The sequence below is a fragment of the Mauremys mutica genome, chromosome 5, assembly GCF_020497125.1.
Source record: "Mauremys mutica isolate MM-2020 ecotype Southern chromosome 5, ASM2049712v1, whole genome shotgun sequence".
NCBI classification, from domain to species: Eukaryota; Metazoa; Chordata; order Testudines; family Geoemydidae; genus Mauremys; species Mauremys mutica.
In genome coordinates, this window is record NC_059076.1 from 143,306,793 (window position 1) to 143,324,042 (window position 17,250).

The 17,250-nt window shown below is 61.9% G+C and overlaps 1 protein-coding gene across 7 annotated transcripts in view; it reads left to right on the top strand.

Moving 5' to 3' along the window:
* Window positions 1–637: 637 nt before the first annotated feature.
* Window positions 638–17,250, top strand: part of LOXL3 (lysyl oxidase like 3) — a 32,701-nt gene continuing 16,088 nt past the window's right edge. For 3 of the 7 annotated variants that reach the window (XM_045017790.1, XM_045017789.1, XM_045017788.1), the window contains exons 1-5: window positions 9,304–9,434; window positions 12,330–12,655; window positions 14,561–14,724; window positions 15,549–15,760; window positions 16,580–16,633. In XM_045017790.1, coding sequence (XP_044873725.1) covers window positions 9,319–9,434; window positions 12,330–12,655; window positions 14,561–14,724; window positions 15,549–15,760; window positions 16,580–16,633 — 872 coding nt within the window. In that variant the 5' untranslated portion in view covers window positions 9,304–9,318. Of the gene's footprint in view, window positions 765–1,577; window positions 1,600–9,303; window positions 9,435–12,329; window positions 12,656–14,560; window positions 14,725–15,548; window positions 15,761–16,579; window positions 16,634–17,250 lie in introns of those variants that run through there. The other 4 variants (XM_045017791.1, XM_045017793.1, XM_045017794.1 and 1 more) reach the window with 3 other exon arrangements.

The following is a 17,250-nucleotide window of genomic DNA, read 5'->3' on the forward strand; positions in this document are numbered from 1 at the left end:
CCTCATCTGGGAGGGGCCCCAGTTACCAGATGCTCGTGGGGTGAGGGGGCCCCGGCAGGATGGGGGCGCTTGGACCCTACAGCGATGAGGGACAGTCAAACCCCAGCGGAAGCCGAAGTGCAGAGCCCTCAGACCCATCCGAGGGGAATTCCATAGGCAGGGCTTGTCCAGAGTGCGGCTGGGGGGTTGACCCCCCAACACACCCAGCCCCCGCCCGGGGTGGGGTCTGTGGGGCTGACACCCCCCAACACGCCCGGGGTGGGGTCTGTGGGGCTGACACCCCCCAACACGCCCGGGGTGGGGTCTGGGGGGTTGACCCCCCAACACACCCAGCCCCCGCCCGGGGTGGGGTCTGTGGGGCTGACACCCCCCAACACACCCAGCCCCCGCCCGGGGTGGGGTCTGTGGGGCTGACACCCCCCAACACGCCCGGGGTGGGGTCTGTGGGGCTGACACCCCCCAACACACCCAGCCCCCGCCCGGGGTGGGGTCTGTGGGGCTGACACCCCCCAACACGCCCGGCCCCCGCCCGGGGTCCGACCTGCGCCCTCCCGGTAGCGATGGGGTTTGAGGCCGGTTCCCGCAGCGCCCAGAGGCCGCGGTGCGGACCGGGCCGGTCCCTCCTGGGGGCCCCGCGCTGGCGGGCGGCCGCTCTCCGCAGGGCTCGGGGCGGGGAGAGGGGCCGAGCTGGCCCCACCCAGCAGCGAGCGCAGGCCCCGCGGAGCAGCCCCGCAGCCCTTCGCCCGCAGCGCCGCCCGGGACAGGTAACGCCCGCGGGGGGAGCGAGCCGGGCCGGGCCGGGCCGGGGGCGCTGCTCGGGCTCCGCGTTAGCCAGGCGCTGCCGTCCCGTGCTGGTGCCCATCGCCCCGGCCGGCCGAGCTCACGGCGGGGGGATCCTGCTGGGGCGGGGGGGGGGGGGGTTGTGTGTTGAGGGGCTGTGGACTGTGTGTGCCGGGATGGGAGTTGTGTACCGGTTGAGGGCTGTGTGTGGCAGCCTTGTGCATTGTGTAGTGGGGACGTGTGTGCGGCCAGAGGTGTGTGTTGCGGGGGGCTGTGTAGCGGGGGAGTTGTGCGGCCGGCCGGGAGAGGGTCTGCACAGGGGCTGGGGGTTGGGCGCGGGGGAGGGATGTATCATGCTCGGGGTTGTGCAGTTCAGGTCACGTCTGGGGTGTGTGGGAGGAGGGCTGTGTACAGTGTGTGGTGGTTGTGTTGCTGGGGGTGCGGGATGCTCCGCTGGGCCTGCACAGGGTTCTTGCAGCTCAAGGGCCTGTTTGTGGCGTGTGGTGTGATGTGATGGGGGCGTTGTGCAGGGTAGGGGTTGTGTAGCTGCCCTGCCTTGGGTTGGCTTCCCAGGGCTCCTGGCCGCCAGCAGCTTGTTTGCTGAGCTGTAATTTATAAACCTCCGAAGGGGACTCAGAATTTCCACAGACTCTGGAATTTGCTGCAGCTCCTGGAGGAGCCTGTGTGATGAGGGCGGGAGGGAAGGGTGGACCCAGGACAGAGTGTGTGGGGGAGGAGGGGCTCCGTTTATCCTCCAGGGGAGAGTCAGCTCCAGTTCTGCCTCTGGTTGGGTTCAGACCTCTGCTGCAGCAGCATTTGGTAAGGTGAGCGGTGGCTAGCGGGGCAGGGTCCATGTCCCTGGGTTAGGGTGACCAGATGTCCCGATTTTATAGGGACAGTCTGATTTTTGGGTCTTTTTCTTATATAGGCTCCTATTACCCCCCATCCCCTGTCCTGATTTTTCACACTTGCCATCTGGTCACCCTACGCCGGGTAAACCAAATGGAGCAGCCTGTGCCCCGGTAGCACTTGGCGGTGCTGTGCCTGGCAGCCGTCTGGGGCTGGCTGGCAGCAACTCGCTGTGGAGTTTGCAGACGGTTGCAGCTGTCCAAGTATCTGCACATTCCGTCTAGGTCACTTTCTGCAAACAAGCTGCCTGTTGCAGTTCTCAAAGCCCCAAGCGGACCCCAACGAACCCGCCCCAGCCAGCCAAGGGCCGTGCTGGCATCCCCCACGCCTGCAGTGCCCTGGGCATCCCTCCTCCCTGGCTCTGGTACCCGTGGGGGCACTGGGGCCTGCAGGGGGCAGAGGTACGCTGGCTGCACTGAACTCCAGGTGGCCTCCCATCCCCTGGGTGCCTCATCGAGAGGGCCCCAGCTCCGCCTGCTGGGCTCTGTGCCTCCAGATGAAGGGCAGAGCTCACAGCGCAGGCCGGAGTTGTGCTCCAGCCCCTCGTCAGGGCCGGTGCAAGGATGTTTCACGCCCTAGGCGAAACTTCCACCTTGCGCCCTCCCCTGTCCCCGAGCCCCTGCCCTGAGGCACCCCCCCCCCGTGGCAGCTCCCCTCTCCCCCCCTGAGGAGCCCCCCCCACGGCAGCTCCCCCCCTCCGCTCTGAGGCACCCCCCTTGCGGCAGCTCCCCACCCTCCACCCTGAGGCACCCCCCCTGCCCCAGCTCACCCCTGCTCCGCCTCCACCCCGAGCACGCCGTGACTGTTTCACTTCTCCCACCTCCCAGGCAGGCGCCACAAGCCTGGGAGGTGGGAGAAGTGAAGCAGCCACAGCGTGCTCGGGGACGAGGCGGGGCAGGGGTGAGCTGGGGCGGAGATTTCCCCTGCGTGCTGCCCCCACCCCCTTACTTACTGCAGGCGGCCCTCCCCGCGCTCCCCTGCCCCAGCTCCCTCCACCTAAATGCCGGCGGCAACCGGGGCGGCCAAAGATCCGGCCACTGCGGTCGCTGCCGAAGAAAATGCCGCCCCCCCAAATCCTAGCACCCTAGATGACCGCATAGGTCACCTAAATGGTTGCACCGGCCCTGCCCCTCATGTTATACTCTGCTGAGCCAGGGGCCAGAGTGAAAGAGAATTTGTGCTGGGGAGGAGGTTACAGTACCAAGCAAGGAGGAATGGTCTAGTGGTGAGAGCAGCAGGGCTGGGAGCCAGGACTCCTGGGTTCTGTCCCTGGCTCTGAAAAGGGAATGGGGTCTAGTGGTGAGAGCAGTGGGGCTGGGAGCCCGGACTCCTGGGTTCTATCCCTGGCTCTGAAAGGGGAGTGGGGTCTAGTGGTGAGAGCAGCAGGGCTGGGAGCCAGGACTCCTGGGTTCTGTCCCTGGCTCTGAAAAGGGAGTGGGGTCTAGTGGTGAGAGCAGCAGGGCTGGGAGCCAGGACTCCTGGGTTCTGTCCCTGGCTCTGAAAAGGGAATGGGGTCTAGTGGTGAGATCAGCAGGGCTGGGAGCCAGGACTCCTGGGTTCTGCCCCTGGCTCTGAAAAGGGAGTGGGGTCTAGTGGTGAGAGCAGCAGGGCTGGGAGCCAGGACTCCTGGGTTCTGTCCCTGGCTCTGAAAAGGGAATGGGGTCTAGTGGTGAGAGCCGCAGGGCTGGGAGCCAGGACTCCTGGGTTCTCTCCTCATGGCTGAGTGAGTCCCGCCTGTCGCTGCCTCTGTGGAGCAGGTGGTATCTCGCCTTCCCCTGCCCTTGGAAAGCTCGTTGGAGCTCTGGAAATGGAAGGGCGCATAGAGGAGCCAGGTGTATCTTAGAGAGTAATCCAGGCTGCTGGCTCTGGGGCTCCCGTGTTTATGGGAGCAGCCCCCACTGATGGGAAGGGGCAGGCTATGCCCTGGCCCAGCGAGCCCTAACTTGGCTGCTGTGTGTAACACCGGCCTCTCAGCCCTGCCTGCCTCCCTGCAGCATCACCAGCTGCTAATGAAACACCTCCAGCCCTGGCTGGGCCATGACTGCCCCCCCATTCCCCAATGGAGCCAAAACTGGCCCTGACCCCAGCCTCCCAGTGGGGCTGAAGCTGCCCCCGCATTGCCCACTGCACAACCCACCCTGACCTGCCTTGGAGCTGCGGCTGCCCCACTCGTCCATCCGCACTGGTGGGCCACAGTCTCCCCTGCCCGCCATGCTCTTTCCGTGGGGCCGAGCTCCATAGGGCCGAGCTCCATAGGGCCGCATGGTTGTTGCCTGGTCACACCTGCAGCAGCTGTCACAGCGCAGGGAAGCGGTTCACCTCGGAATGGGTCCCGGGCTCCTGGGCTGCGATTGCACTTGCCTGGAGCTGCAGCCGGCGGCTAGATGGGAATTCTTGCCCGGATGAGCCGGGTGGCTCGGTGCACCTGCAGAGGGAGTGCTGGTGTGAGCGGGGCTGGAAAAGGGGCTGTGCCCCAGGCTCAGCCAGCATGTGTGAGCGAGGGGCTCTTGCAAGGGAGCTCAGGCACAGAGCTGAGCTTTGGAGCATATCCTGTGGCAGTGAGTTCCAGAGGCCAGGGCAGGCTCTCGGGACAGTTCTGTCTCCTGTTCTCATGAGCCCCCAGCTGTCCCCCGTGGGGCGACCAGTTCATTGTCCTGGTAATGTGGCGGCTGTCATTGTGGCCACAGGCGTCTCTTGGGGACCCAGATACCTTGGGGTCTTGGCAGCAGGCCAGGCTCTGTCCCTGGGGGACGTGCTCCTGGAGCCCTGTGTGCTTGTGTTTCACCAGGTGGAGCTTTCTCGGGCCACGGGGTCTTGTGCTTAGCTAAGAGATTGCAGAGCCTGGGGTCAGCCGTGCAGGGGGTCCCTGGGGCCAGGCTGCCCCACAGGACAGGACCCAGTTCTACAGCAGCTACAGGAGGGAGCATATGCTGCCCTGGCTGTTTGGGTGCCAGTAGCCGTGAGATGCCCAGAAGAGCCCAGGGCAGCTTTGTTCCCACAATCTGGAGGGGACTGAATTACTCTTTAACCAGCAGTATTTCTGCAGCATGTTTCCCAGCCAGGCTCGGGTGGGGGCATGTCCCTGCATGCTCCCTTCGGACGAGGCAGCTTACGGACAGGGTGAGGATCAGAAGTGAGGCGGTTTCACTGTGAGCAGCAGGCTAGACCCTGGCGGCCAGACATCCCTGTGATAATGCCAGGGCAGCGGCTTGTGTCCTGCCTCGTTCCAGGGCTGTGGGCTTGGCCCTGTCCCCAACGCACGCTTGGGAGCCCCCAGAAATACCCTGTTTCCACAGGATTGCCCTGGCCGCACTTCCTCCCCTGCACTGCGTCTGTTCGCCAGGGGCTCGCAGGGGCTGGTGCCAGCCCCACCCCTCGTGTGCACATGGACTCGTGTCTGTAGTGGGCAGAACGGTGCCCCTGGCTCTGACTGGCACTGGCACTACCAAACTGCCTGCCCCAGAGGCCCAGCTGCAGCATTGGCCTCTGGGGAGGGACGTGGAGGGTGAGATAGCACGGGCACCCCCCAGCCCTGGCGTTACTCGGAGAGCGCAGGCGTGGCTGTCGGTCGCTCTTCCCGCCAGGTCCCCCCGTCGGCAGGAGAGACCAGAACTGTTTGAGCACCTGACCCGGCTGTGGCCCCCTTGCGGAGGCTGGGCTGGCTCGGGCCGCAAGCCCATTGTGGACGCGTGGAATGAAGGAGGGCGGCTGCGGCGAACCGTAGGCAGGGCTTCTGCGCAGGTAGGACTCTGCTGGGGCCTTTTCGTGGCCCCCGGGCAGTGGGCAGCCTGGCCACTGGAGAGGCACTGCCAGAGCTCCTAAAGATTCTCCAGCTGCCTTGCCCAAGCTGTGTCTGGCCCTGGGGCCCCAGAGTTTGTCTTTGCCCTATGTAGGGCCGCAGCCCTTCCTGGTGCCACCTGGGAATGTCACCACCACTGGTTCCCCCAATGCACCTGGCTCCATCCCTGCCCCAGACTCTGTATTAGCAGGAAGTGTGTCCTGGCAGCCAGGTCAGCTGCCAGCCCCACGAGCTACATTGCTCGCAGCACCAGTGCTGCCAGATGGTCAGTCAGTGGGGACTTTCCTGCTCTCTGCTGCGTCATTTCAGGAGGGAGCAGTTGGACTCTGGGATGTGAACTTGCAGACAAGGCCAATTCACCCCTTAGCCTGCCCTTGGATTGAGCTGCTTCAGTGTCTTGCTGCAGGGCTGGTTTGCCAGACCTCACGTTGTTCCTGTAGCTCTTCTCTCATCCCTTACCTAGTGGGCCACATCCCTCCTGGAGCGTGGGCACCGGTACTGGAGGCCGTGTCCTGTGATGGTCTCGCTAATGCTGTGTACAAAGGTGACACCACCTCCCTGCTCCTCACTCTGCATTGCAGGATCATGTCCTTTCTCTTACCAGAATGCCCCACGGGGAGCTCACGCTCAGTTGGTTTGCACCAGTGCTGCTGCATTCCTGGATGTGGCCTTGCCGTATGCGTGACCTACGTCCTTTGTGACCTTGCACGTGGCTGGATTAAAGTGCATGCTGTTCACATGAGCCCACTGTGCCAGCCACCCCAGTCAGCTCTGTAGCACTGACCCCTCCCCATTGTCATTCCCACGCCTCTGACAATGTGACCAGCACTGACTTAGCTCCAGGCCGGCTCAGGGCTCACTGTTGACGAGCGTGTCTGGGAAGCAGGCTGAGCGCTAACTAGCCCTGTGCCAACCCAGCCGTGAGGAGCTGGGCTGCCAAGCAGAGGGCTGGAGCCCACATCCCTGCTCAGACTCTGGCTCTGCCCTGGCACAGCGACACCTGTACGAGCCGCTCAGCGGCTGATGTCGAGACAGGCCCCTGTGCCAGAAGCGCACACTAGCCACAGGGACCAAGGGCCACAGGCTTGGTGCGGGGCAAAGAGGACCACTTGGGGAGCACGGGGGGAGAGGGATGGGACGAGGGAGGCAAACAACAGGAAGAGGAGGCAGGGTTTGGCCATGGCCTGCATGAGCGCGTGAGGGAGAGGAAGGGCAGAGCGCCGGGGGCGCTGTCAGCAGAGATGGCAGAGCAGAGCAGGCCATGTCCCTGCTGAGCTCTGCAGGGCTTTGCCCCGGCTGCCCAGGGACGCTCCCCAGTGCTAGTGCGGGTGGAAGACTCCCTGAGCCCCCAGGCAAGGGGACAACCATGGGGAGGTCTGAGCAAGGGCCAGCATAGAGGTGGGCAGGTGTGGGGGGATTGCTGAGCCCCCATCCTTGTCCCCACCCCCGGATTCTGCAAGGCCTCTCATTCCCCTAGCTGGCAGCGTTAACCCCTTCCCGCCCCCGCTCCTGGCCCCGTTCCCCTGCGAGGAGGTGGCCTTGGGCCCTGCACGCAGCCTGCCCATTCACTGGCGCTGTCAGTAAATTCCTGAGGTTTCCTGAGCAGTCGCAGGGAGCTGGGCTCTTTCTTAACTCCCTCCCTGCTGTTTGCGTAAGGCCTGTCAGTCCTTCCGAGCCCTTTCCCCGAAGTTTCTGAGGCCCATTCATGCCAGGGAGGCAGGCACGTCTGGCTCGGTGCGGGGTGGATCGAATGTCCTGCTCTGGGCAGGGACCCCTTGCACACAACCCCAGTCAGAGGAAACGTTGTCTCTGGCCGGAGTGGGCGACCCGGGTTCCCGAGCCGCAGGAGCGGCCAGGCGGGATCACACTAGGCTCCTGTATGACAGCTCCTGACACCAGCAGCTGCATCCCCCGGCAGCCCCTCCTGAGCAGCCTGCCCCAGGTGGGAGGCTTCAGCCGACTGGGCTGGGCAGCTTGTACCTTGGAGGGTTATGGCCTGGCTGAATTTTTGGTGTTCTCCAGTGTAACTCTGCGTGGCTCCATTGTCCCTGCAAATGCCTGAGCCTTGTGCCACTCCTGAAGAGATCTCGGCCTCAGCGATACTTTGTGGCAGTGAGTTCCATAGGCTGATTACATGTTGGGTGAAATACGTTTCCTTTGCATTGTAAATGTGCTGCCTGCCAGTATCTGGAGCTGTCCCCCCATGAGGGGACCGGCCCAGCGCCCTGCCTCAGCCAGCATGTCGTACCCCTCTCAGAAACACCCTCTTCTCCCCCCGGCCTTGACAGAACTCGGCTGAGTGCGAGGAGGAGCCTTCCACAGCCGGGGGGCCCTGAGAAGCAGGAAACGCAGAGCCCAGGTGCTGCCTCCCATCGCCTGTTCCCTTCTCAGGTTATCTAACCTTCTGGTGCCAGAGTGCTGGCGCCCCTTCCTGGCATCCCCCGTCCTCTCAGCCCTGCAGAATCCAGCCCCTGGCCACTGCTCAGGTCTTGCCTCGTCTCTCTCCTTGTGCCCTCCCTACCCTGGTGTGCTCCAAGCAGAGCTCTCAGGGGGGCTGGGTTGTTTGGGCAGCTGCATATGTCATGTGATGGGGGCTGGCTGTCCTGCTGTGCCGCACTGGAGCGGGGGGCTCCCCGCCCAATATCCTGCAGCCTGCGGGAAGGGGCACTGGGCTGGGACCCGGGAGCCCCTGTGTGGCTGCTGTCCATGTTTCTGTGCAGTGCCTTGCACTGAGCGAGGCCTCAGACCCTGCGCAAGGGCAGTCGCAGCTCAGCCTGTCTTACTGATGAGGCACCAAGAGGCTGCACAGCGGCACTTCTGGGGGGCAGCTCTCAGCTGCTTGGCCACACTACTTGGCCACTGCTGCTCTAACCACAGGGCAGTGCTACCCTCCCTGAGCCAGGATTAGAGCTTGGGAGTCCTGCTCTCTAACAGAGGTGTGTGACTGACTGGCAAAGTGTGTCATGTTCCCCTCTGTGGCTGCTCCCCTAGGGATCAATAGTTATAATGAGATGGCCTAATTTTGGCAATTAATTGGTCTTTGACTACTAGCAGTAAATATGCCCAATGGCTTGTGATGGGATGTTAGATGGGTTGGGATCTGAGTTACTACAGAGAATTCTTTCCTGGGTGCTGGCTGGTGAGTTTTGCCCACATGCTCAGGGTTTAGCTGGTCGCCATATTTGGGGTCAGGAAGGAATTTTCCTCCAGGGCAGATTGGCATAAGCCCTTGGGGTTTTTCACCTTCCTCTGCAGCGAGGGGCACGGGTCACTTGCTGGAAGAGTCTCTGCACCTTGAGGTCTTTAAATCATTATTTGAGAACTTCAATAACTCAGACACAGGTTTGTTACAGGAGCGGGTGGGTGAGATTCTGTGGCCTGCGTTGTGCAGGAGGTCAGACTAGATGATTGTAATGGTCCCTTCTGACCTTAAAGTCTATGAGTCTATGATTCCTCCAGGTCATGTGACAGAGGCCTGTCCTTGGGTGCTGATAGGGTGACCAGACAGCAAGTGTGAAAAATTGGGATGGGGATGGGGGGTAATAGGAGTCTATATAAGAAAAGGACCCAAAAATCGGGACTGTCCCTATAAAATCGGGACATCTGGTCACCCTAGGTGCTGAGGGTCCCAGGAGCAAATCCTGCAGGCCGTCAATGGGTGGGTGCAGGGCGAGGGTGTTGTGAAAACTAGAATTTGTGTGTCTGGTTTCTCCTTGCTGGTTTGCTGAATTCACCCAGAGAGTAAACGTCCTTCGGACGGGGTGAGAGTTACAGCCTGTTCCCCAGAGAGAGAAAACACCCTTGGATGGTTTTATATTTTCTTCCAAATCATGGGAAAAGATATCAAAAAGCGTCAGGTCAAGAACAGATCCCTGTTAAGACCCCCGCAGAAACACCCCCACTGGGTGACTATTCTCCATTCACCGTTACATTTTAGCTCTAGCAGGTAACCAATTTTAATCCATTTACTATGGGCTACAGTGATTTTGTGTAGTGCTGATCTTTTTATCAGACTGTCACATGGGATAAAGTCAAATGCCTTCCAGAAGTCTGTCTGTTATGACAACACATTTCTCTTATCAGTCCAATGTGGGACTCATTAAAAACAATATCAAGTTTGTTTGACGAGACCCATTTTCCATAAACCCCTGGTGACTGGCATCACTTGTGCTGCCATCTTCATTCTTGACTCGCTGCCTCCCATATCAGCCTGGCCGTGATTTTATTCTGGACCAATGTCAGGCCATCTGGCCTGTAGTAACCCAGGTCACCCCATGTACCCCTTTTAAATTCTGGTGCACCATGAGCTCTGTCGCACGTAATTTCCCCTTGTTCCTAGCCAAGTTGAAAAATATCTAGTGATTCAGAGAGCTCCTGGGCCAACGCTTTTCATACGCTGCGGGTGCAAGTTATCCGGTTCGGCCAATGCAAAGCTGTTTATTTGTTCCAGCTGCTGTTTAACACCCTCCCTGGTACCGATGGACTCGAGCATTTCATTATCCCTGCAAGATGTGGAAACCTCACTCTGCTTCTTTCCAAACACAGAACTGAAACATCTGCTGTCTCTGCCTGCTGGACTATGTTTCTGTTCCTGTCTCTCTTCAGACCTCTGTCCTTGCTAGTGGGGGGAAGGGGGAGGACAGTTTGCTGTGAACAGGGGAGCGAGGGGAGCTACTGAGGCTCAGCTGGGGTGGGGAAGGGGGAGATTATTCCAGGCTGGGGGCGGGAGGGTCCCAGTGGTTCCTATCTGTTCCCTGGCCAGATCCTGGGTGCTGCAGTGGCTGCTTCAGCAGCCCCTCTGGGTCCCACTCTTGCCTCTGTGAGTTTACACGGTGTTGAACCCCCACCCCTCCCAATATTTCCATGGTGAGTGAGCTAGTCCCTCTGCTCCCCCGGTTCGGTAGCCCCTTTGCCTGAGCTGGCTGGGGTCTCATGCTGGAAGGTTCCAATGTTTGGGCCCAACATGCCCCAGTCTCTCTGCCTTCCACTCTTGAAAAGGTCAATAAAACCCAAGTGACCTCTGCTGAGAGAGAGACAATAAAACCCAGCTGCCCCTCTGCTCTGTGTCCCCTCCCACCTTGGGCAGTTCACACTGTGAGCTCTGCAGCGCTGGGACTGGGTTGCCAAGGTCCCAGCTGCTGGGAAGATGCCGATCACAAAGCCCAGAGCAGACTGAGTCCATTAATGGCTTTGGAGAGCTGGACCAAAGGGGCCGGCTGGGGACGAGCACAGGCCTGATGTGTACACAGCAGCCTAGCCTGTGATGCAGGGAATGTCAGTGCCGGAGTCTTCGTCCAGCAGGAAGGGCTGGCGTCTCCTGGCAAGCTGCAGGTGAATGATGATCCTGCGGGGTCAGCGAGACACAGTGACGATCTGACCTGGTGAAGGGCAGATGCCTTCCATGGGGGTGGACAGCGACCCGGCCGGCCCTGCTGACTGCCCACAAACAATCTCCCAGCTGGCTTTGATTCTGTTCTTGCAAACCCAACCTGGCCGTTGAGGTTTTGGGAGCCAGCCATGCCCGGTCTGATCAGAGTCTGCCACTCAGTGTCCCCTGTGCCCCTCATGCCTGCACTATGTTCAGAAACAACTGCCCTGTGCCAGGGGCGCCTCTCCTCCCCTGTGCCAGGGCTCTGCGTCCCCCTGTTCCCTCTCCTTCCCATGCCAGGAGCTCGCTGCTGCCCCTAACTTTCCTCCTTTTTATTCCATTTCTCTCTAACACGGTAAACTGCATTGTGGGGTGGGCAGAGCTGACCGGGTGGTGGTTATGCTGGAAGGTGTCGATGGTGACATCAACTGGTTCCTTGATCTGCAGACAATTACAGAGGTGGCCAAAGCTGCTGGTTCTGCTGACGACGTGCCAGTGCTCTGTGTCCCCCCATTTCCACCTTCCAGTTTTCCTGCTTGCCATCAAAATCAATAGGATTCTGCTACTGATCAGATGCTGCCTTCTGAAGTTATTGTGTAATATCCAAATGATGAAATGCCATCAAGTTGAATGTTAGGATAAACATTTTAAAATCAGCAGGCCTGGATAACTTGCACCCAAGAGTCCTAAAAGAATTGGCTGTGGTGATCTCTGACCAAGTGGTGTTTATTTTTAATAAATTTTGGAATACGGGGGAAAGTCCAGGAGTCAGGAACAGGGCTAATGTGCAGATATTCAGTAAGGGCAGACAGGATAGGCTGGTTAGCCTGATATCAGTCCTGGGGAAAGTAATGGAAAAGCAGATCCAGGATTCAGTTAGATAATGAAGAATTACAGAATATGAATATGATTAATGCCACTCAGCCTAGTTTTGTGGGTACGTAGCTTTCGTCAAGCAAACCCGATTTCATACAGGGGTCATAGTGGATAAGCAAAGCAGTGAGCTCCTGGTGCAATACTGTGGGCAAAGGCTAATGCAGTGCCTGGGTGTATAACAGGGGAGTCGTGAGTAGGAGCGCCAAGGACATTTCCCCTCGGTATATGGCAGTGGTGAGGCAGGTACTTGGAATATAGCACCCATTCTGGTTCCCACCTTTTAAAAGGGATGTTGAAAAACTGGAGAGGGTGCAGAGAAGAGCCAGACATGCAGATGTGCCCCAAGGCCCGACGGGGCCGGCCCTTCCCCAGGCCGCACGGCACCGCTTGTGCAGATGTGCCCCGAGACCTGACGGGGCCGGCCCTTCCCTGGGCCACGCGGCGCCGGGCGCACAGACGGGGCCGGCCCTTCCCCGGGCCGCGCGGCGCCGGGCGCGCAGACGTGCCCCAAGGCCCTAAGTCTCTGCTGTTCCATGGGGCCGTGCCCCTGCTTGCGAGCGTGGGGGCCCATCTGACCCCATCTCCCTTTTTTTCCAGGCCCATCTCAGCCATGAGGAGCAGCAGTGCCCGGGCATGGCAGGAGCTGCTGGCCCTGCTCTGCAGCGTCTGGCTCTGGGTGGGAGCTGCCCAGCGCACCGGGCCCACGCCCACAGCGCAGAGCCAGGGCCCCAGGCTGAAGTTCCGCCTGGCTGGGTACCCCCGCAAACACAACGAGGGGCGCATCGAGGTCTTCTACAATGAGGAGTGGGGCACCATCTGCGACGACGACTTCACGCTGGCCAACGCCCACGTGCTGTGCCGCCACCTTGGCTTCGTGGCCGCCACCGGCTGGGCCCACAGCGCCAAATATGGCAAAGGCGTTGGTGAGGGTCATGGCTGGCGTGGCCCTCTGCCAGGGCCAGAATCTGTGTGTGTGTGTGTGGGGGGGTGCGCATGGTGGAGCTGTGTGTGGGTGGGGGACCGTGTGTGTCACTGAGCTTATGGGGGAGTGTGCGTGCAGTGGGGCCGGGGGCTGTTTGTGCGTGTGATGGGGTTGTGGGCTGTATGTGCTCAGTGGGGCTGTGTGTGTGCACATGCACAGGGAGGGCTGTGTATGTGTGTGTGCAGTGTGGCTGGATGCGCATGCAGTGGGGCTGGATGTGTGTGTTCACGCAGTCGGGCTGGAGGCTGTGTGCGTGCAGTGTGGCTGGATGCGCGTGCAGTGAGCCTGTGTGTGCATGTGCAGTGGGGCTGGGTGTGTGTGCATGTGCAGGGGGGCTGTGTGCGTGCAGTGTGGTTGGATGCGCGTGCAGTGAGGCTGGATGCGCATGCAGTGAGCCTGTGTGTGCATGTGCAGTGGGGCTGGGTGTGTGTGCAGTGGGGCTGGGGGCTGGGTGTGTGCACATTGTGCAGGGGGGCTGTGTGCTATGTGCAGTGCAGCTGGGTGCGCATGCAGTGAGGCTGGGTGCATGTGTGCGTGCAGTGGAGCTAGGTGTATGTGAGCAGTGTGTCAGTCTGTACAGTGGGGCTGGGTGTGTGTGTGTGCATGCAGTGGGTTTGGGGGCTGTGTGTGCAGTGCCACTGGGTGCGCATGCAGTGGGGCTAGGTGTATGTGTTGATAGACCCAGGCCAGTTGGGTACAGCAGAATAGCAGAAGGCAGATACACTGGCCACTGGATTAACAGTTTTCTGTTCCCTGACTGACCAGAGCAGGGGCTGCTCCAGGCTAATGAGAACACCTGACTCTAATTAACCTGTAAAGAGTCAGGTGAGGCCATTCAGTTAATGTGACCACCTGACTCTAATTAAGGCCCTGCTGATCCTATAAAAGGGCTCACTCCAGTCAGGCAGGGGAGCCAGGGAGCCAGAGGAGAGGAAGTGCGGCTGAAGGGCTGGTTACTGAAGACACCCTCAAACCATCGTTAAGGGAGCCCTAAGGTAAGGGTGAAGAAGGGAGAAGCAGGAGAGCTGTGGGGAAGTGGCCCAGGGAAATGTAGCAACTCTGGCAGTGAAAGGTTGGCTGCCAACAGCTGCTACCATTAGGGTCCCTGGGCTGGAACCCGGAGTAGAGGGCGGGCCCGGGTTCCCCCCAACCCACCACTACAGGAACAGCTCCTGGGAGGGGAAGTCAGGCCCCGTCAGGACAGGAGGCTGAACAGAGACTGTGGGAGTTCTCTCACCAACCTCCTTGCTGGCCTATGATGAAAAGGGCTCAGTACACTGTAACCCTGGCCCTAGAGAGAGAAGGGCTACATGGAGGGTCACAGTGAGCCACTGAGGCAGCATAAACCGCCTAGAAGCGCAGGACCCACGGGAGCAAGGTCAGAGCTCTGCCACAGCGCGCAGGGGGCCGGGGGGCTGTGCGCGCGCAGGGGGCCGGGGGGCTGGGTGTGTGTGTGCATGTGGAGTGAGGCTGGGTGTGTGTTGCTGTAGATTTGCACTGCCCCCCGCCACTGTGTGTGCATGTGAAGTGCGCCCCCCCCCCGCCCGTGGCTGTGGGGCTGGGTACTGTGGGGGGCTGGAATTCCAGGGCAGTTGCTCCTAAGGAGGCTGCTCTGGTTTTTGTGGGTGGGGAAACCCCAGGCTGCACCCCCCGTCCCAGGAGCTCCCCGGGAAATCACCTTTTGGGGGGTGAGATTCACGTTTCTTGCGACTTCTTCTTTTTGAGTTGCATTGACCTGCCCCACACTGCCACATACGTCCCAAAGACCCCCCCACACCTTATATACACCCCTCCAGCCCAGGCCCGGCCCTGTCCGTGACCCCGCACTGGCCTGGTGCCTCTGCAGGGCGGGTCTGGCTGGACAATGTGAACTGCGGGGGCAGCGAGAGGAGCATCGTGGACTGCAAGTCCCGGGGCTGGGGGAACAGTGACTGCAGCCACGAGGAGGACGCGGGCGTGATCTGCAAGGACGAGCGCATCCCGGGCTACGTGGACTCCAACGTCATCGAGGTGAGTAGCTGCAGCCCTGGAGTCCGGGCCCCAGGCGGGGGGCTGCCAGTCCCCTCCCCATGCCCCACACAGCAGGGCTGCCACCACCCCTCTCCCTGGGGTGCACACACTGGGGCTGCCCTGCCCTGCCCGCTCTCGCTCCTGTCCAGGCTCCATCTCCTGGGTTCTCTTGAGCCTGGTGCGGTCTCTGTGTCCCCGTCATTGGCACCGGGCAGGCTGGGAGGGTCGGGCAGGTCGGCGCTGGGCAGGCTGGTGCTGGGTGGACTGGGTGGGCTTGGTGGGGGCCGGGGCTGGACCAGATGGGCCGGCCAGGCTGGCACTGGGAAGGCTGGCGCTGGGCGGGCTGGGAGGGTCGGGCAGGTCGGCGCTGGTGCTGGGTGGGCTTGGCGGGGGGCGGGGGCCTGGGCGGCTGGCACGGGGCCTGGCGGGCCGGGGCTGGACCTGGTGGGCCGGCCAGGCTGGCACTGGGCAGGCTGGCACTGGGCGGGCTGGGAGGGTCGGGCAGGTCGGCGCTGGTGCTGGGTGGGCTTGGCGGGGGGCGGGGGCCTGGGCGGCTGGCACGGGGCCGGGCGGGCCGGGGCTGGACCTGGTGGGCCAGCCAGGCTGGCACTGGGCAGGCTGGCGCTGGGCGGGCTGGGAGGGTCGGGCAGGTCGGCGCTGGTGCTGGGTGGGCTTGGCGGGGGGCGGGGGCCTGGCCGGCTGGCACGGGGCCGGGCGGGCTGGGGCTGGACCTGGTGGGCTGTCCAGGCTGGCACTGGGCAGGCTGTTGGGACCTGTCCGGTGGAGCTCAGCAGCCCTGACTGGGCTCTCCCTCCCTCCGCCAGGCCGAGCAGAACCAGGTGGAGGAGCTCAGGCTGCGGCCTGTGGTCTCGGCTGCCAGGAAGCGGCTGCCAGTGACGGAGGGCGTGGTGGAGGTGCGCTACAAGGAGGGCTGGGCGCAGATCTGCGACGAGGGCTGGAACCCCAAGAACAGCCGCGTGGTCTGCGGGATGATGGGCTTCCCGGCCGAGAAGAAGGCCAACAGGAACTTCTACAAGTGAGTGAGGGGCTGGAGGAGAGCCCCACCGATGGGGCGGACCTGGCACTGCCCCGTGGGGCCTGCATGGGCACCAAGGAGGGGGGCCCATGGCAAGGCAGCCCTGGGGGAGCTGGGGTAAGGCTGGGGGGCCCCACAGTGGGGCAGCCCTGCTGGTAGCTGGGTCAGTGCTGCCAACTCTCATGATTCTGTTGTGACTCTTGCGATATTTGGTGTTTTTCCTAAATCCCCAGCTGCTGGAGTCAGGTGACTGTGAGGGCGTCGTCTCCCGTGTGACTAAGCTGGTCGGTTGGGTGGGACGCGGAGGTGGAACCTGATGGCTCAGAATGGGGCAAGGGCAGGGACCCTGCGTGGGCCTTGTTACAAATTCCCTGCCTTTGGGGCAGCGACCCTGAGTCCATGCCTGTGTCCGGCGAGCCCCAGCGTGCTCCCATTTTGGCAGCCACACTGAGCCTGGCCCTGCTGCGTGGGGAGCCTGGGGTAGCCCTTGTCCCCAGAAGCGTCTGCCCAGCTCTCGCGGTGCCTGGGTGGCCTGAGGTGCTCGGACCTGGCCTGGAGCCTGTGCATAGGCCGGGTCTGGCCCAGGAGGCTGTATGTGCACGGCCCTGCAGGGATCCAGCACCGTGGAGCTGAGCGCCAAGGGGCCTTCCTCATGCCCTCCCAGGCCCCACGCTGGCCGACGGCCCCAGCCTGGCTCTGCCCTGGCTCCCAGGCTGCTGCCAGCCCTGGTGCTGTCTCTGGACTTGTGGGCTGTAGCTCTGGGCATCTGCCGGACCCTCACCGTCCCCTGACTGGCAGGTCACCGTTTCCTTTCTGCAGGCGGTTAAAGCGAGCAGCCAAGATAAAGAGCCGGAGCCCAGGGCCGGGTGCAAGGTAACAGGGTAGGGCCAGGGCCACATCCTGGGGCCAAGTCTCCCCGGCAGGTCTGGGGCTCCGAGTCTCTCTGGATGGGAGAAGCTGCCCCTGCCTGGGCCAGTCTCTTCTGCCATCAGGGCTGGATTCTGGGCTGGCCCCTGGGAATCCAGCTGGAGCCATGAACTTCACCCTGGGATTCAAAGGCTGCCCTGGGCAGGCAGGCTGAGCCCCTCGCTGCATGGCTCCTTCGGGGCCTTTGCATTTCAGTGGGTGAAGTTCATTTGGCCGTGGATGGGATGTGAGGCCTGGTTGGGGTCTGACCCGCCCCTGCATGGAGCTGGGGCTTCTGCTTGTGTTCTGTGTCCTCCATGAGAAATGGCTCTTTCTTCTTGGCCTGGCATTGCATAGGGTCCCCACGCCAGCCCCTCAAAGGGCAGGGCAGGGAGGGGGCTGTGCCCAGGTGGGGTCTGATCTGGTCTCTGTACTGGGAGCTGGGAGCGCCATGCCCACCACTGGCTGGCAAGGGCACCTCTCAGGGGGACACGCTGCGGATCCCTATGTGGGGGCCATTGCCACAGAGATGGGACTGTTGGTCGTCACCCCACCCAGCCCAGCAGTGGGTTCGGTGGCCATCG